This window comes from Polyodon spathula, chromosome 35 (assembly GCF_017654505.1).
Source record: "Polyodon spathula isolate WHYD16114869_AA chromosome 35, ASM1765450v1, whole genome shotgun sequence".
Taxonomy (NCBI): domain Eukaryota; kingdom Metazoa; phylum Chordata; class Actinopteri; order Acipenseriformes; family Polyodontidae; genus Polyodon; species Polyodon spathula.
Window position 1 is genome coordinate 1893536 of NC_054568.1, and position 18449 is coordinate 1911984.

At 43.1% G+C, this 18449-nt stretch overlaps 1 protein-coding gene across 3 annotated transcripts in view; it reads right to left on the minus strand.

Moving 5' to 3' along the window:
* Positions 1-18449, minus strand: part of LOC121303802 (signal-induced proliferation-associated 1-like protein 3) — a 99170-nt gene that overhangs the window by 18664 nt on the left and 62057 nt on the right. For 2 of the 3 annotated variants that reach the window (XM_041234597.1, XM_041234596.1), the window contains 8 exons: positions 16890-17047; positions 15761-16337; positions 14919-15193; positions 9758-10000; positions 7701-7850; positions 4463-4587; positions 1690-1802; positions 106-551 (listed from right to left, as the gene is read on the minus strand). In XM_041234597.1, the coding sequence (XP_041090531.1) occupies positions 106-551; positions 1690-1802; positions 4463-4587; positions 7701-7850; positions 9758-10000; positions 14919-15193; positions 15761-16337; positions 16890-17047 (2087 nt within the window). The remainder of the gene's footprint in view (positions 1-105; positions 552-1689; positions 1803-4462; positions 4588-7700; positions 7851-9757; positions 10001-14918; positions 15194-15760; positions 16338-16889; positions 17048-18449) is intronic. The other variant, XM_041234598.1, reaches the window with a different exon arrangement.

Here is an 18449-nt window from a genome sequence, read left to right on the forward strand (position 1 = left end):
GTTATACAATGAGCTCACTTGGGTACACGACTCATGAATCCACAGGTAGGAATGCAATCACAGGCTGTAATAAACCCCTTTAATGCCGGGTCTTGACTGCTTTACCTGGCCTGTTTAAATCCTTGGCTGGTGGTCGGGGCTGGGGTGCTGCTGGTGCCTGGCAGGGCGTGGGCCTGTGTCCGGTAGCCCTTGACCTGCGGGGAGATGCCGATAGCCGGGGACGACTCCCTCCTCTTGTCCCTCTCCGCAGCGCGGATGGCGTGTTCCTGAAGGCCGCTGTATGTGGCCGAGGCCGGGATGGGTTTCTGGGGTTGGTCTCGCTGGTGTGCGGTGGGCAGGGGGCGGCCCGGCTTCACCCCCGTGGAGTTGGGGCTGGGCGTGTACAGGGTGCTGGCGTCGATCCCGCTGTCGCTGGAGCCCCCCTTGGCCATGGGGTCCTGGTCAGCCTCCACGGGGTCCCCCGAGTGGAACCAGCGCTCGTCACTGTGGCTGCTCGACGCGTTGCTGGACAGAGTGTTGCTGCTGGAATGGCTTGAGTACTGGGCTTCACCCTGGGAATCAGAAACAAGAAGCTCAGATACTGACACCATAGCTGGGGTTTGAAAATATATATATAATGTAACGGTTAACTGTTATTTTAAATGTTCTTTGTGCTCAATCAAAGTCAATTAAAGGGAAATAAAGATACATTCAGAAAATATGTGGGTAAAACAAATGTTTGCAAAAAGCTGCTTCAGGAAAGTTGACTAGATAACGAGTGAGTCATAGTGGAGTCAAAAAACCCTCTAGTACAAAAAATATAATTTTATCAACCAGAGAAAAGTGAAATCATTATGCCCTTCAACAAGCACATACAGGAGGAATCCATTTTTACACTTTACTGGGGAACTGGTAAATCAATAATGTCGACACTTGGTCAGGACATTCTTTGGCTGCACATTTCTAATGCAAAATAACAGCAAAATACTGAGAGTCTTTTACTGTTTGGCTTTTTGGAGTTTTTTTTAAACCCAAGTTCTGCATTATGTGTGTGGTGGGGTTTGGATTTGAAGAATAGCAGTTCCAAGTTTGATCTTCAAATGACAGCAAAATAACGTGGAATCAAAAAGCATTCATTCAAGATTCTTTTCATTTTTGCATTCAATTTGAATTCAAAATGAATGTGAAAGGGATTAGTGTGGCATTCAAGAGAACGTTGGGGACTTGGTCGATTGTTCCTAGTGTTTTAGATGCTGCTACTTCACCTGCCAGGCTATTCATGTATAACTTACTGTGTATAAATTGCTTCCTACCTTCTGTGCTAAATCTGAAATCACTAATTCTTTTTTATTTTTTTATTAGTCAAGTACCATTACATTTAAGAATCTACTTTGAGGTGGCTATTAATTTTTGCTAAATTTTCATTTTACATTAAATTTACAGTATAAGATTTCACGAAGGCTGTAAAAACACTGCCTCTGAGTTAATTTGCTGTGTGTAGGGTGTCTTATTACTAGGAGTGTCATCTTGTGCAGTTCTGTCTGTTCAAACTGTGTGAAATGATTATGTTATAATAAGAGTCATCCTGCACTACTATACTATTACAGACTATGAAGATCGTACTCATGAACTACTATTAAACGTGTTGAACTATGTTCTATGTACAGGATGAAAGCTGCACAGTGACAATGCTTGAGGGGGGTGACTCACTCTGAAATGTCTGTTGGGAGAGTCCTTGGCTGGCATCTCCTGTCTGTTGGCACGTTTCGGGGCGCTGCTCACGCCTGGGACCCGTGACGGCGGTGGCACGTGCCACAGAGGCTCTGCAATTAAAGAAAGCATCGAACCGTCACGTGGTAAGGAAACAGAGTCACCAGAAAACTCAAAACCACCAGCCAGTCCACTTCAACACAGCTCTTAATGTCTGTGGCTGTGTACTTCGCTTCCAAAAACACCGCAAAATAAATAGAAACACAGTAAATAATGCTGGCTTCCCTGTGGCTAAAATAACAAGAGAGGAGCTTTTAGATTCTGCATCGCTGAGTCACTCAATGCTTTTACAGTAAGTGGAGGTTAAAGCAGCACTTTCACAGTTCTGCCTTTCTACCAATTATTATTTTTTTAAGTAAAATTGATTTATTTATTTTATTTTCTTGACCACTTTATTTCCATGTTTTGGTCATTTTTCTTATCCATTATTATTATTATTATTATTATTATTATTATTATTATGGTTGTAACTGTTATTGTGTCATTCTTATTTTCTCTTTTTTGAGTGCTTTTAGATACTAATTTGAAATAAAATGTGCATTATTAAAATCCAAATAACAACATATACCCTTTACCCCATATAAAAAGCACTTATGACACAAATTATTCTGATAAGTTTCTAATAAAATGGGCTTGATAATTTAGTGCCCTATTACTGTACCACCTATGTATAATTACGCTCTGTCACCACAGCAATTCCCCAACAACAGCTCAGGAGGCACAGTTCCTGGCTGCTTTGCCTTCCTAACCTGCTGGAGCACCCGAACAAATGAGACGCTCCAATTGCTGACTGGAGACTTTGCACAGCCAGCATGTGAACTTGGACTCCCCTGACTGCTTGACCCTGCACACCACACAGCCATGACTTTACCAGGTGGGCTTTACAGTGTTTCTATGACAGCAGAGGATAAACCATGTATTCTGAACAAGCAAAGAAGAAATAAATACAGTCTTCAACTTGTCAAGTTTAATTAATTTTAAGCATGTATTATGAGGCTGCTTTGGTGTCGATGGAAGTATAATCTCTTTTGACCTGAAGGCCATTCTTCCAGAGGTGAAGGCTGGTTCAATTAAACACTGCATCATCAAGGCTCAGCTTCACTAGCACGTGCAAAGCCTCCCCTTTAATCCCCAGCTAGCTTGCACAGTCCAGTACATTAACAGCTTTCCCTGTCTCGCTAATTGCAACTGTGCGTACAATGTGCGCTTCTGTGGTGCAGTGTAAGATGATGATGATGATGATGATAATGAAAAACGGATTCACTTTTAACTTTTACAAACACAAGATACGTTCTGGGAAATCTACACATGAAAATGATCAATAGAAAAGAAAAGGAGAATTTTCCATGAGCAAGCAACCAACTCATTCTATGCACAATAGCTTTGCTCTTACCGATTACAGTATGATTCCAAACACTGGGGGATTTATTGGAGCCCTATCTATAGCACTACCCCATCAGCCACCAACTGTACTATTGTATGTGCTTGGAGGGTGCTGAATTCAACCCATTTGGAATGACAGAGAAATTAAGTAAGTCCATAATAATAATAATAATAATAATAATAATGATAATAATAATAATAATAATAAAATACCATTTTTTAAAAGCCTGGCAATGGTACCTTTAATTTCACATAATATTGTTTGATTTAAATATATAATATATCTATACATCAAAGATGACTACATCATTGGGGTAAAGTAGCTCGTTTCTCCCACTGAACGTTGTACACGTGAGCAGGGGTGTACTGTCTTTCTTGCAATAGCATGGAATAACATTTGAATAACATAATAACATTTGAAGGCTTTTGAAACAAGTTTACTCGTTCTTTTGCAATACTAAAATGTTTCCAATGCATCGATTATCTATTGATTACTACCCTTTCCCATGTTCGTCGATTATTACCTTTCCCAAATTGCCAGTCTAGAACAGCAGCTGACCCATTGAAGTTTCAGAACGAGAAAAGGCCATTCCACCCATCGAGACACGGGAGCAAACCATTTCACCCCACTAGAATGTAAAGTCATGAGCACTGAAATATAATTTAGTTCTCTTCATGAGTCTGTGGAGCCCTGCCTGCACTGTGCCTGGTTTAGTCCTCTCCATGAGTCTGTGGAGCCCTGCCTGCACTGTACCTGGTTTAGTTCTTTCCATGAGTCTGTGGAGCCCTGCCTGCACTGTACCTGGTTTAGTTCTTTCCATGAGTCTGTGGAGCCCTGCCTGCACTGTGCCTGGTTTAGTTCTTTCCATGAGTCTGTGGAGCCCTGCCTGCACTATACCTGGTTTAGTCCTCTCCATGAGTCTGTGGAGCCCTGCCTGCACTGTACCTGGTTTAGTTCTTTCCATGAGTCTGTGGAGCCCTGCCTGCACTGTGCCTGGTTTAGTCCTCTCCATGAGTCTGTGGAGCCCTGCCTGCACTGTACCTGGTTTAGTCCTCTCCATGAGTCTGTGGAGCCCTGGGTGCACTGTGCCTGGTTTAGTTCTTTCCATGAGTCTGTGGAGCCCTGCCTGCACTATACCTGGTTTAGTCCTCTCCATGAGTCTGTGGAGCCCTGGGTGCACTGTGCCTGGTTTAGTCCTCTCCATGAGTCTGTGGAGCCCTGCCTGCACTGTGCCTGGTTTAGTCCTCTCCATGAGTCTGTGGAGCCCTGCCTGCACTGTACCTGGTTTAGTCCTCTCCATGAGTCTGTGGAGCCCTGCCTGCACTATACCTGGTTTAGTCCTCTCCATGGTGCTCTCCTGGCTGGTAAAGCCAGATGACGAATCTCCACTTGACATCACTTCATGGCTGACGTGCTGGTCATAGCCGATCACAGGCCGCTGTGGTGTGCCGTACCTGCAGACACACACAAAACAAGACACTCTGTCAAATACACCAGCGACGTTTATAATATCAGTTGATCGCTATTCCTAATGGTAACAGATGAAGTATCATTGAAATGCAGGAATGCTTGTGACAGGATGTGTGGACCCTGGCTCTGTATAGAAGCCAGCCCCAAACTAGGCCTGAGAACATTGCATTGTGTTGTGTTGTCTTGCATTACATTGTTTTGTCTATACAGGCTACATTTCACATGGGGATTGCTGGAAACAATAAACACAATAAATCAAAAACATGAAGGCAAAAATACTGCTACTAAAAACTCAGCTGAAAGCATCTTTAAGAATGAAGCCTACATTTTTAATACATGCAGATTCAGACTTTGTCTTGAAGAAACAGAGGTGCTTCACAAATATGATAAATGAGTCAAGTGGTGCGCCATTAATATGCAAATCAACAGCGTTTCTTAAACATGAATTAGCAACAAGAGTTAGGCTTCAATTAGATTTCCTAAAGGACAAGGCGGTACGCTTCCAAATTGCCTGTCAATAACACTCGGAAATACAACAAAAACACAGCGAGAAGCAACCTGCAACATTCACAGACGATCCAGCACTGAAACCAGGGCTCAGAAACTGAGTGGGACAGAGAGGAGGGAACACTTACACAGAGAGGCGAGGGTGGGGAATGGGTTATCCAGCCATGTTGTTGATGCTGAATCACTGGGATCCTTTACGACCCGAACTGGTTTTGAGATTAATCCGCTATGAGGAACCGCAGAAGCTCTGATGTGCCAAACAGCCCCCTCCTCATTTGTAAATGTTCTTATAACAGAGCATGTTTACAAGATTCAGTGCTGTGGAGCTGCAGGTCTGCTCAGATCATTAAAACAGAGCCCGAGGTGTTGTGAACCATCTGTGTTACTTTACTCCCCACAACGCGAGAAAGCCGCTATAGAAGCATGTATTTAAACTTGACCAAAGTTACTGTATCGCAACGTTTCACCCAGGCAGTCTTTGTAGGTAATGCCATTGAAAAGCATGTTCTGTGTTTGAGCAAATAATCTGCAAGAACAAAATCTGCAGCAATAGTTTTTTTTTTCTAGGTCACAGAGTCCACTGCTGAGTACACATGCTTCAGAGCTGTGTCTGTAGTGCCGAATTCAAAAGAGTCATTGCAGGGGAAAGAAAAACAGTTCCACAAACTGCCATGCTGACTTTACCGTTTATTGAAAGTGAACGCAGCCTTTGCAAAGTGTGAATATTAAACAGCATTTTACTGCATATTTAAATAAAAGCAAAAAAAAGAACTGGAAAAAAACGAAATGAGAAAATTCTACAAAAGCTACAAAAGCCTCTCTCTAACACAATATGATTATATCTTCCATTGGGGAGCTGCCCAAGCAGAGATAAAAGGACAGGCTTAAAGGACAGGATGTTTGATCCGGACACAAACAAGCCTGCAGAACTCCATAGTAAATTATATATTTCATATTTAACATCCTTTTAGTCAACTATGTACGACCTATAAAAATGAAACCCAGGGTAAATGCACTATTCTTATTGGTTAAAAGAGATCAAACAAAATTATATATTACGTTTTTTAAAGAGATTAAAATATGTATTTTGGTGCCCATTAGCCGTGTTTAAACACTTCCACGTTGCTGCATTTTGACAGGCTTCTGCCAAAGACAACCCTTAACGACTGCCTTTCTAGACTTTTCAAACCCTTCAATTTGATACTCCACTTTACCACCACCCTTTCTATTGTGGGGCTGAGCTAGTCGTTTTTAGCTCAAGAGCCACTGCTTGGACAGCCAACCTTTCGCCTCTGGGGGGCTTGCTATATGAAACACTATTTTGGCAGTTGAAACACAGCCAGTCGGGGCAATTAGAGAAAATGAAGTGCTCCCTCACCCCTAAGAGAAAGGGCGGTCAGTCCAGGGCAGGACTGAGGCAGGATTTGGAGTTCCAGCCCATTCAACTGCTGGTTTATGAGAATCAGTAGAAAGGGCTTGACAGTGCCCCTGAGCAGCATAGCTGATCGCTGTTCCCTTGTACAGATTATTTTTGTTAGTTCTGTTACAGACAACAACAGCACAGGTCATGAGCAAAAAAGCAAAGCAACCTGTTTTAAATTGTATATACTAAATAGTGTGCCACTGCAATACTAAGTTGTTGTTTTTTACATACATGTGTAGGAGCACAAGGGGAGGCGAGACTGAACTTGCACTGAGCTGCATTGACTAACCGGTCTGACTATGCTCAGAGCAACCTTGTGCAAAATAATAGGAATGCACACACACACACAGTAAAATACTAGGGCACTGCAAAATACAATTACATTAACACTACCCAAATGAGTGTAGCGAGTTTAATACAGTGTGTTACAAGAGCGTGTACTGTAGTGGATGTTCTGTATGAGTTTAGAAGCATGCTGACAGTGAATGTGGTGTGTGTGGCACTGGGACACAGTGCAATACAAATATAAGCATCACCGGACCAGGATATGCCTGCAAAATGCCATCTGAAAGGGACTCAGATGCACCAAAAGTGTACTAGTGCACCAGTGTGGAGCTCTGACAATACACAGTCCTGGCATGAACATTTTTTACTGCAAGTTTTCTATCACCCATATAAAACTGGCACAGTACTGCTGGGGATATTAAATACTGGTAATACTTTTATAAGTTCTCATAAATACTGATATAAAGGGGTACATTAAATTGCACACTGTTTAATAACAAAAGAATAAACTTTACAAACTACTGCAGGCTGTGTGGCCCATCAGTGCTCGTCCGGTTCCCAATAGCTGCTTGATCTCAGAACTTTGTCAAGTCAGGTCTTAAAGGATTCCAGTGATTCAGCATCGCCAGCATAACTAGGTCACCTATTCCACCCCCTCAAGAAGTGTAAAGAAGTGCCTCCTACTTGAAGTCTGTCTAACATAACATTTCCTAAAAGATACACAATAAGTACAACCATGCATTGCACGGATGGCTTCAATTGTGACATACTCCATTGCAACTTGGCTGAAACAAAAACATTATAGGGTTTGATGAACCAGTGGAAGTGCATTCCTAACAAACTGGAGTCTCTTGGCGATGCAGATACTATCTAAAGACACACCTGTCGGCGGACTGTTTGTAGCGGGTAAGCGGCGCCCCTGCGCCAGAGCCCGGGGTCGAGAAGCTGCCTGAGGGGTTCCTGTAGGGCTGCCCTCTGTCGCCCCCTCCTGGGGATGTGTTGCTATAGGGGGTTTCAGGGAAACTCACAGGCCTGAAAAGACAAGTCAGTCAGTTACCAGCTTGGACACAAATATCTTCAGGTAGAAAAGGACAAGCCACGTCTACAACAGCTGCTTTCATTTTTCTGAAATGTAGAATCCTAATCTGTGAATTTACGTGCAAATTAAAACATTCCCACTTATTGTTCCCTGTTTCAAAAAACTATGTTAAGATAGAAGGATAAAGTTTTGTAGAAATCCACTCAGCAAGTCTATATGATTAAAAGATTTTTCTAATGTATATATATATATATATTTTTTTTTTAATGGAACTGAATTGGATTTAGTATAAGAACTGCTTTGCGAAACTAGCCCCAGATGGACAGCTTCATATGATTAATATGAATATAAATGGGATTATACAGTAAATGACTGCACATGACAAATACGTTCTGAAGATCCAAGACAGTATTTTAAAATTCAAAGCAAGAATGTTGGGTTACAAAATTTAATTAACTGCATTTTTGCATCACAATATAAGGGACGTCAGCCAAGAGGCAGAATTACACAAAAGTATACAACAAAACCCCATGAAGCTCTGATGTTGCAAGAAGTCTATAATCCCAGAACTGCTGAAGTGTAAAACAGACAAACAGGATTTATTCTTCCAGTAAAAACACACTTCAGCACTGTAAAGCTGAAATGACTATATCCTTTATCACTGTAGAATCGCTGATGCCCCTCAACAAATCTGACCTTAACAATCAATCTTTATTTTATATAGCGCCTTTCATAGTGGACCACCATCACAAAGCGCTTTCCAAGATTGTGTGGAACAATGCATAATACATTAAATACAGTGAAACACAGGGCATAGTAAACACATATAGTAAAAAACAATGCAAACACATTAAATACATAAGCCCCTCCCTGCCATGCTGTTCTGGGATTCTCCCCAGCAGAGACTAATGGCTGTGTCACTTTGTGTGAGGGGGACATTCAAACCCATTTCAATTGTGACCTCAGCTTGATTTGAACCCAGGCCTCCAGAGGTGGAAGGCTTGTGCATTTACCCACTGCGCCACCCGCTGATCTGGCAAAGACTGAGTGAGTAAAGAAAAAAAAGAATGCTGAGACACAGTACTGCAAGCACACACGACCAGGTTTTTATGCACCGGACTGTACAGGACTTTCAGCTGACAGAGAATGGCAAGAGCAACCAAACAAAGCAACAGACCTCCAACATACTGTTTTACAGACTGATCTTGTTTTCAGAAAAGGCCCCTTTTGGCAAAGAGTCTGTAGGTAACATTATTAACAGGATTGCAGATTTCCTGGCCAGTTCTCACACGTGAAGATTTAGTACGGGGGTGAGTCTAAACAGTGCACTGTGTTTAAAATTTAAAGCACTCTGCACCTCGTTGGCAACAAAAGTATTGTAAAAATGTAGGCCTCAAGTCTGCCCTGAGCTGGAGGGACCATTCCTTTCCTTGGTGGGTTAGGGTCAGGTTATCACATGACTCAATGTACACTGGGACAGTTCAGGCGTTCCAACTTATTTTGCAATGCATTCAGGTACGTTTTACCTGTCTCGGGTACCTTTCACAGAACTTTTACTATATTTCGCTATATTTACCAGAAAGCATTGTGATGTAATTTAAAAAGCATGAACTGTCCCAATCTGTCCTAGCGTATATGGTAACCCTAGATGAAGGAGCAGTTCAGTTTCCATGCCTCAAGCCTGCCCTATAGATGAGGGAGCACCCTTTCTCTTAGGGGTGAAGGAGCAGTTCAGTTCCTATGCCTATACAATCCTTGCAACGTTTGAGATGGTATACGAAGTTGATCTATGCCAGTAGTGCTGAAGTGTGTGGTGGGCTAAACTGAGATTATATCCCTTATTTCACGTGTGACAGAGCGGACAGGCGAGTGCATTAACCAACTGCACCACTCTGCTTACCGTTTATTCTGCACTGGCTGTGGTTCTCTGTATGGGATCGGTGCCCATGGCTTCTGCGGCCGACCCATTGGCTGCTGTGGCCTCCCCGGCGACACCCACCTCTGGGGCTGCAAGGCATTCTGGGAGGAGGGGCTCGACCACTGCCAGGCAGGGCTGTGGTACGCCACCCTGTACCCAGCGGGCAAGCTCTCCAGCTCAGGCTTCTGCTCCATCGTCTTCATCTCATACTCATCACAGAAGCCCCTGGAACACACGACATCTCTCAGACCTGGGCTTGGTGTTACACTCAACCGAATGTGATTTCTGCGGCTGCCTAACAATACGCTGTACACAAGAGTAAAAGTTATTATGCATTTAGAATCAGGTATTAATTCACTGTACCTGTTTTTTGAGGTGCAAGTCAGAAAATTAAACTGCGTACTGTACTAGGACTGTACTAAGGAGAAACCAGTGCTGCATCGTGTCACCACAATGGAGTGTGGAGAGCATGCAAAGCCAGTGTGGTTCTTATCGAATGCTGAGATTCTCTGGAAATCAACGCCGTGGAACAGAAACCTAAACACACAGCTGCCATCTAAATGAAAATATTGCAGCCGTAAAACCGATTACAAGAAAATATTTAGACGAACAACTTAACTAAAATTAAGTTTGTCGGTTACATACAGTAAATGCACTTTCCATTCCAGGTCTGGACAGCTATTTTATTTGAATTGAAATGTTTAGAATACACAAACAACTCAAGCGGTATGATTTTAAAACTTTTTACACAACTACTCAGAACTCGAAGATGCTACTCAGCTAGGTATTTCTTGCCAGTTATAGTTATCTTCACTGTAACAACTGTTGCAATTGCTGTTGCCAGAGTGTTGGACGTTCATGGAACTAATTCAGGGGCGATTCCCAAACCAAATGACCCAGATACTCCTGTAAGCAGATTGCAATGCTTTATATAATCTCAACAAAACCTTGCTTGTGAGCAGTCTGTGGTAAGTATCTCCCTGTTGCTGTCTACTAGCCAGGATTGCTTATTATGGGCTGGTAAGTAACCAGGCAGTGGAGTGTCTGCCCTGTCCTACTTCCATTCAAGGCTAGTGTTTAAGGCACCGTTGTACGTTCACATATGTGACTGAAAAGCAGGCCTAAAATGTGGCAAATTATTTTGGAATAATGGAAAGATAGTCTGCACTCAGAATGGAAGAGCTTCCCAGATATACAGTAATCCTTGATTTCTAGCAGATGTTTCTTATTAATATTTATTTGTTTCAATGTAGCACAGTAGCAGTTGTATGGTATATATTCAAATAATACTGGGTGTGTAACAGGGTGACAGTCCGAGTTTACTCCTGCACACTGAGCTATTTAGAACGCAGGAAACAGCAACTTGCTAGTGTTGACAGGTATAAATATTTATTTTCAGAACGGATACTTCACTCAGATTGCAAATGACTATGATTGTACATTCGAGGACTGACGTTCACAAGACAAACTCACAACTGACCACCTAAGAGTACTGGAAAGACACGGCATTAAATACTAATTCATTCATTATTCAAAAACCAGTTACACCTGGAATCAAGCGTGAACGAGGTCTTAGACTGTTATGGAATCCTGCATTTAACTTTTTCTGAGCCTTAACACAAAGAATACACAAAAAAAAAAAAAAAAAAAAAAAAAAAAAAAAAAAGTCCTTACAAAAAGAACACCATCATATAGAGGTTACCACTGAACCAGGCTACAAAACCACTCACTATGCTAAGTTTTTTCTCCCACACCCCCCAGATTAATAGTGTCGTAATTTGATTGTAATACAGCATGCACTGGAGTTTCAAAACAACTTCCAGGGACACACATAATCCAGGACAGGTGTCAGAAAAAGAAGATCACAGTGACCTACAGCAACAGCACGTGCAGCAGACTAGCCTGACATGAAACTGGACAAGCAGTCCCAGAGATGTATCCTACAGCAGATCAGGTACAGCGTGGGTCCCCATGTCCTGCGTTCTGTGGCGGTGGAATAATTTTTTGTAACAAATGTCCATGCAAAGCGCCATCAAATTCAGAGGAACGGTTCTGCAGCTATATTGTCGACGTCATAAACCAACCAGAGACCGGAAATCCTTTCTGAGAAAGAGAGTACGTTTAGGAGACCGTTCGGCCCATCAGTGCTCGTCCGGTTCCTAGCAGCTGGTTGATCTCAAAACTTTGGCAATTCAGGTATTAAAGCATTCCAGTGATTCAGTGTAAGGGTTCTGCCGCTCCAGCTCAGAGTTGTTACCATAGTTCTCTGCCTCTTCCTTGCCTGGAGAATCCTGGCAGTCGATTTGAATGGAACGTGGAAGGCCGTTCAGTTCCAGCATTTAAGACTCTTCCAGACAAGCTCAAATCCAAGTGATGGAAGATTAAGAAAAAACATTGTAGGCACATACAGAGGATCCTCATAAGCACAAGGTTAAGGTGAAATGCATTGTGAAAGTTACCCCAGTGAAGGACTTCTGACTGCTCTCCAGTCTCTGCGTTATGTTCTGCGTGCGTGCGGGCGTGCGTGCGTTTTGGACTGCTTAAAGAAAGTGAATGGGTGCAAGTAGAGCTTAAAAATATTCAGAGAATTAGCCAAATGCAATATAGCAGGCTAGGATTGCTTAACGGAAGTTTGGTGAAGATTGGGCAAAGGAAAGCCAGTTATCGTGCTCCCCCTGCATGGTGTGACAGACAGACAGACCCCAAAAATAAGAACTCAAAATTAGAGAAACAGTACCAAGAATGATTGCACCTCAATAAAACAGCAAGGACAAAAACAATGAAAATGTCATCTGAAGCTGCTAACTCCAAGGGAGAAAGCTTTGGATAAAACACAAACGGGGGTTCATATTTACTTGATAAAATAAACAAACTATTTGGGGTAACTTTCACTTGACAGCGGACCCATTAAAAAAAACATTTTCAAACTACAACTTCCGATAAGAATGCTTTCCGCCGTTGCCTTTTCACACCTCGCTTAGTGAAACATGTGACACCACTTCTTTATTTTAAATCTGTAGAGTAACCCGGTTCCTTGCTTGATAACCTGGTGTGAGCACACACTACACCACTGGCCCACTTTTTCACCGAACCACATTAGCATTGCTTGCACTGCCAGTGAAGGCAGACAATAACAGAATCGCTTGCACATTGCAGTCCAAGAAATGGAAAAAAAAATCACAGAAAAAAAAAAAGAAAACCATTTTGGTCTTATTATTAAATCTTTTCCACATTTCAGAAACAGAGCTCTTTTAAATTCCATCTTCACCCAATGACACAGTAACTGTTCTAGCAAAACAATAAACCGCAATACCATTCGTAAACCATGAAAACACACATACACACACACACACACACACCTTTTATAAGCAGCTGATAGTCCATTATTACACATTATCATACACTTGCAGAAACACAACACAGCATCTGACAGCAAAACTGAGTACATGTATCCACCTGAAATAAAATGTGCTCCCGCTTGTAGCTGGTACTTATACTCACAGCTCACACCTTAGAAATGTTCCAACATGTCCTCTACATTCAAGAAGAAGGCGTGTTTATGATAAAACAACAGCTCACCACCTCAAAACACTCCTAGAACAATGCATCTTTAAAGGAAGCACTCCTTCAGGCTCAATCTGTTCCGGTAGATTTTTAAAAACATGCAAGATTCCTAATGAGCGAAGCTGCTTGCAACTGTTTCAGCTCAAAGCGCTGGGATCATTCTTCACTCGCTAAGTGCGAGAATTAAAACGCTTTCCTCAAGGAAATTTCTGACAGCATTACAAGCTTCACTTGAGCTCCGCTGTTTGTTTATTAGAAATAGACGTGTTCCTTTTCAACACTCGCCTTTTAATATTTATTATTGCGTAATGGCTTTGCTAATAAATGTGATTATTTCCAGTGCATTCTTTGCTTGAGACTGGCAGCTGAAATGGGTGTCAATCATACCGGACACTTTCCTATTGTTGACACTGCACAGCTGTGTATAATTAACAGGTTTCATGGTGTTCAGTAAAGAACCCAGTCAAACACTACAAAATGTATCTACCTATTATTAACCACCAATCTACCACCAAGCCCACTGAGTGAATACTCAAACCAGGGCTTGAATCCTCTTCTTAAGGCACAGCAGCTCACTACTCTGCCTGAGCTCCCCAGAGCCTGTAAGCCCGGGTGTGTCCCCGGGGGCCTGCAGCCTGGGCGTATCAGTCCACATGAACTCTAACAGCTGATGTATGATGGGTTCTCTGCTGGAGTTCTACAAAGAAACCTTCCTGGAAACAATGACATGGACGGTGGTTTTTGACTTCTGGATTCCACTAGTAAGTCGTGTTCATCAGTAACAATTTAGTCATTTTTTGCAAGTATGAGTATCACATTTATCATACAGATTTTTTTTTTTTTTAAAGACTAGAAGAGGTATCATAATGTGCGTGGTCAAGCGAGAACTGCCTGGGTTTGAATCCCGGTTTGGTTTCTGACACAGAGCCTTGAAGAATATACTTAACTGGAGTGAACACTGGAGCCTGCTTTTCAAGAATGAGGGAATCAAGGGGGGCATTTAACAGTTCTGCACACCTGTGTTCCAACATTTATTTGGGAGACAACAGTACGTGTGCACAATATGTATGTGTATATGGAAAAGATGTTGAATAAATATTAGAGCAATAATCTGACACTGCACACATCCCACATTATAAACACTACAGGTGACCTATATTAGACATGTATATAATTCACAATGTAAAAGATTTAGGTAAAAATTTAAACTTGAAAATGTGATGGCAGTACATATACAAAATTAATATCTAAAAACAGTAATAATATATTACGTAATATTGTACTGGGTCTAATTTTTCTCCCGTTGAAACCATAAAGAATATATAATCTGCATAGCTGCCAACACAGTATGCTAGTTGTATTTTTTGGATATATATTAGATATTTCAATTGGCTTCCCTTATGAAGTTTACCCTAGCAACAGCATAGCAAAGTGTAATAAAGCACAGTGCAAGGATGGCAAAGCACAGATAAACACTGTAAAGCACATAAAAAACATGGCAAACCACAATAAACTACAGTATGCACAGTATAACCATGGGCCAAGCATGGGAGAACTACAGAATTTCCATACAAACTACCTGCGTGGTGCGCCGTCGTCAAGGGGCGGGATGATCACCACCTTGACAGTGACGGAGGTCCTCAGGAGGTCGATCATCTGGTCGTGTGTCAGTGTCACCACGGCAACCTTGCAGATCTCCACCAATCGGCTGCCCTGCCGCAGCCCGGCTTGCCAGGCGAACCCGTACTCCTCCACCTCGGCCACCGTGCCGTCGAACTTCACGTGGAAGCCCAGCTGGCCCAGCCCGTTCCGCCGCAGCGTCATGTCCACTGTCTCGCAACCAGTCGTCATGACCTGCACAACACGAGCAGAGCGAGGGACGGGAATCAACATGAGAACGTACAGTCAAAGCAACCCGAGAACGTACAATCTACTAACTAGAGGCTAACTAACTTTCAGCCCATCAGTGCTTGTCTGGTTCCTAGTAGCTCACTGATCTCAAAACTTTTTAAAGGGTCCAAGTGATACAGCATCAATAACATGGCAAGGCAATCTATTTCATACCCTGACCATGTTCTGTGTGAAGAAGTGTCTCCTACCATCTGTTCTAAGTTTATTTAATCTCCAACTGTGTCCTCTGGTCCTGGTTTCTGTGCTGCGCTTAAAGTATTGGTTTGAGTTCTTCACACAGAGAGTGGTGAGGGTATTGGTTACCTCATCATGTTGCTGATGATGAATCATTGGGGTCCTTTAAGAACTGACAAAGTTTTTGAGATAAACCAAGAACTAAGAACCCAAACAAGAACTGATGGGCCAAATGTCTTACACACGTTCATGAATTTCCTCACATTCTCTTGTTCCTGAAATGGTTTTCATACACATGTACATGAGTTTGGTTTGGTTATGAAAAAGCCTTCTCACCTTGAGCCTTTGCACCACCTCCTTGATTTCCTCCGCTCTGTCCTCGGGCACCCTGATGAAGATGTGGTCTCCGCGGCCGTAGAAGATCTTGATGGCGAGTCGATCAGGGGTCCAGCCGATGACGTCTCCGCAGAAGCAGTTGAAGACCACCTCCTTCGTGTCCTGGTCGATCAGCACCACAAACTCATTGGAGATGCCCAGGGTGCAGTCGATCTCCTCCGCACAGCTGAAGTCCTGAGAGGAGACGCGCCAGGTGATGGCAGCCAGACTGCCCAACTCCGCACTCTCCCGCGCCCGGGTCTTCTCCTTTTTCTTGGATGTCAGAGAGATGAGGTTGAACTTCCCGGTTGAGTCGATGGGGGTGTTGGAGACACAGTTCTCTGCCAGGTCTTTGAGGTACTCCTGGCGCGTGCGAGTCGCCATGGTGTGGAACTTCTCCGACTTGTGCGCTGCGTTCTCAGCGTTAATCACTTTGGCCAGCAGGAAGTCCCGGAATACCTCTGAACTGCGGAATGTCACTCCGCATGGGATCGGGGGCCCAAACGGGGGCACATCTTTTGATCTTGTTACCGCCACACTGCAGGGAAAAAAAAGGAAAAGTGCAGCATTTTATTTATTTATTTATTTATATAAATGTAGTCTTTGCAGAAAAGCCACCAGACCTATAGTGCCAGAGGACAACACAGATCTGAATGGCTCCACAGCAGACCCGCAGGAGCCCTATCCGCCACAGGGGGCGCTGGTGCGCGGTGAACCGTGGATTCCCCTACCGACCTGAGCCCTCCGTACCCGGGCGGCACTCGGCCAATTGTGCGCCGCCCCCTAGGAACCCCCGGTCACAGTCGGCTGTAACATTCGAACCTGCGATCTCCAGGCTATAGAGCACATCCTGCACTCCACGCAGAGTGCCTTTACTGGAATGCGCCACTCGGGAGCCCTCAAGTGCAGTATTTTTAAATCAGACAAATAAACACACAATGTGCATTCATCGTGTACTGTCGTTATTTCCAGATTGAGCAGTGACTGGGGAAGAGTGGGTGGTTTACAGGCATCCTCATAGCATAACTGCATTCCATGAATGTTCATAGAGTATTTGGTTTATAGAATAACAGTCTGGAGATGGCCCCACCTGTAGCAGACGTTCTCCGTGCAAGGGCTGTGCACTCGCACGATGACAAACACGTGCTGGAAGTGGGAGCGGATGTTCTGGGGTGTGAAAGGCAGGGCACCGGGCTCCTGGAAGATGATCGTGACAATGTCGTTTCCTATGTGCCTCTTACGGAGGAGCTGAAATAAAAAACAAGGGTGCTCCACTTAAGTACAGTACATACACCATGACCACAGAACACAGTTGGAAATGAAGTGGAGAAAGACTTAGGAAAGAGAGTAGGAGATACTTGTTCACACAGAGATTAGGGGATGGAACGGGTTGCCTCCTGTCGTCATGCTGTTGAGGCAGAACCACTGGGGTCTTTTAAAACCCGACTTGACCACTTTCAAGATAAATCAGCATTAAGAAACCAGAGGAGTGAACGGCCGAAACATCCTCCTCTCGTTCGTACACTTTCTTCTTTTCTATATTCTTAATATTACATAAGTTACTAAGCTAAACCAACCACAAAATTTGCAATAAACTAATTTCAATAGCGGTAATAAGGTTAGTGCATTAGCCCACTGTGCTGTCTACAGTTATCTTTCATTTACTAAATAGCCTTTTAAAAGAAAGGAACAAAGTGATGGGAACAAATATCCTCAGGAAACAGAATACGTTCAAATAAGTTCATAACTCTCCTGCTCACCTACAATGCCCTTCATCACACAGGTCCAGAGTACCTCCTCAACCTGCTGGCCCGCTGTGTCCCTGCCTGCAAGCTGAGGTCCTCCGACTCTGGCCTGCTTGTTATCCCCAAGCAAAAGTGCACCACACTTGGAGAGAGAACGCTCGTTTAGCTTCATGGCTCTGGAACTCTCTCCCAGCTTTGGTTCATGATGCTCCGACCGTACCTCGCTTTAAATCAACTCAAAACCCACATGTTCTCTCCTGCTTTCCATGCTCCTTAACCCTGACATCTGTTATTAGCTGGTCCTACTATTTCATGTATTGTTACTATCATGTATCCTGAACTTTCCACTGTATTTATTGTACCATTTCATGTATTCTGCACTTTCCACTGTATTCAGTGTGCCATGAATTATGCTACTATTATGTATTATGTACTTTCCATTGTATATCATGTATTATGCATTTCTCTTTGAAGTATTATGGATTTTCTTGTATTTATTGCATCTTGTAAATCGCTTTGTGATGATGTTCCACTATGAAAGGCGCTACATAAAATAAAGATTGATTGATTGATACTAAAGCTGAACTATCATTATCATCCAGAGCTACACGTTTAAGAGTGTGTAATACAGTACTATCCCATCTGTTTTGTCTGGCACTTTTAATATGTGAATACCTACTGTACTAATATGTACAAGGATGACTTCTTATTTGTAAAAGCTGATGGAGTACACAAACAGCATGTGATCTGTCCCTGTGTCAAAGCTGTTCTTTGGTGGCGTTGCAGCACTGCAAAGAGAAGAGGCTGAGCTCTCCGTGTCAATTTCAGTGACTACAGGGCAAAACAGAAGGGGCAGGCATGATTTTGTCCACAACAACTGATTAGTGTGGCTGGTTTATGAATGT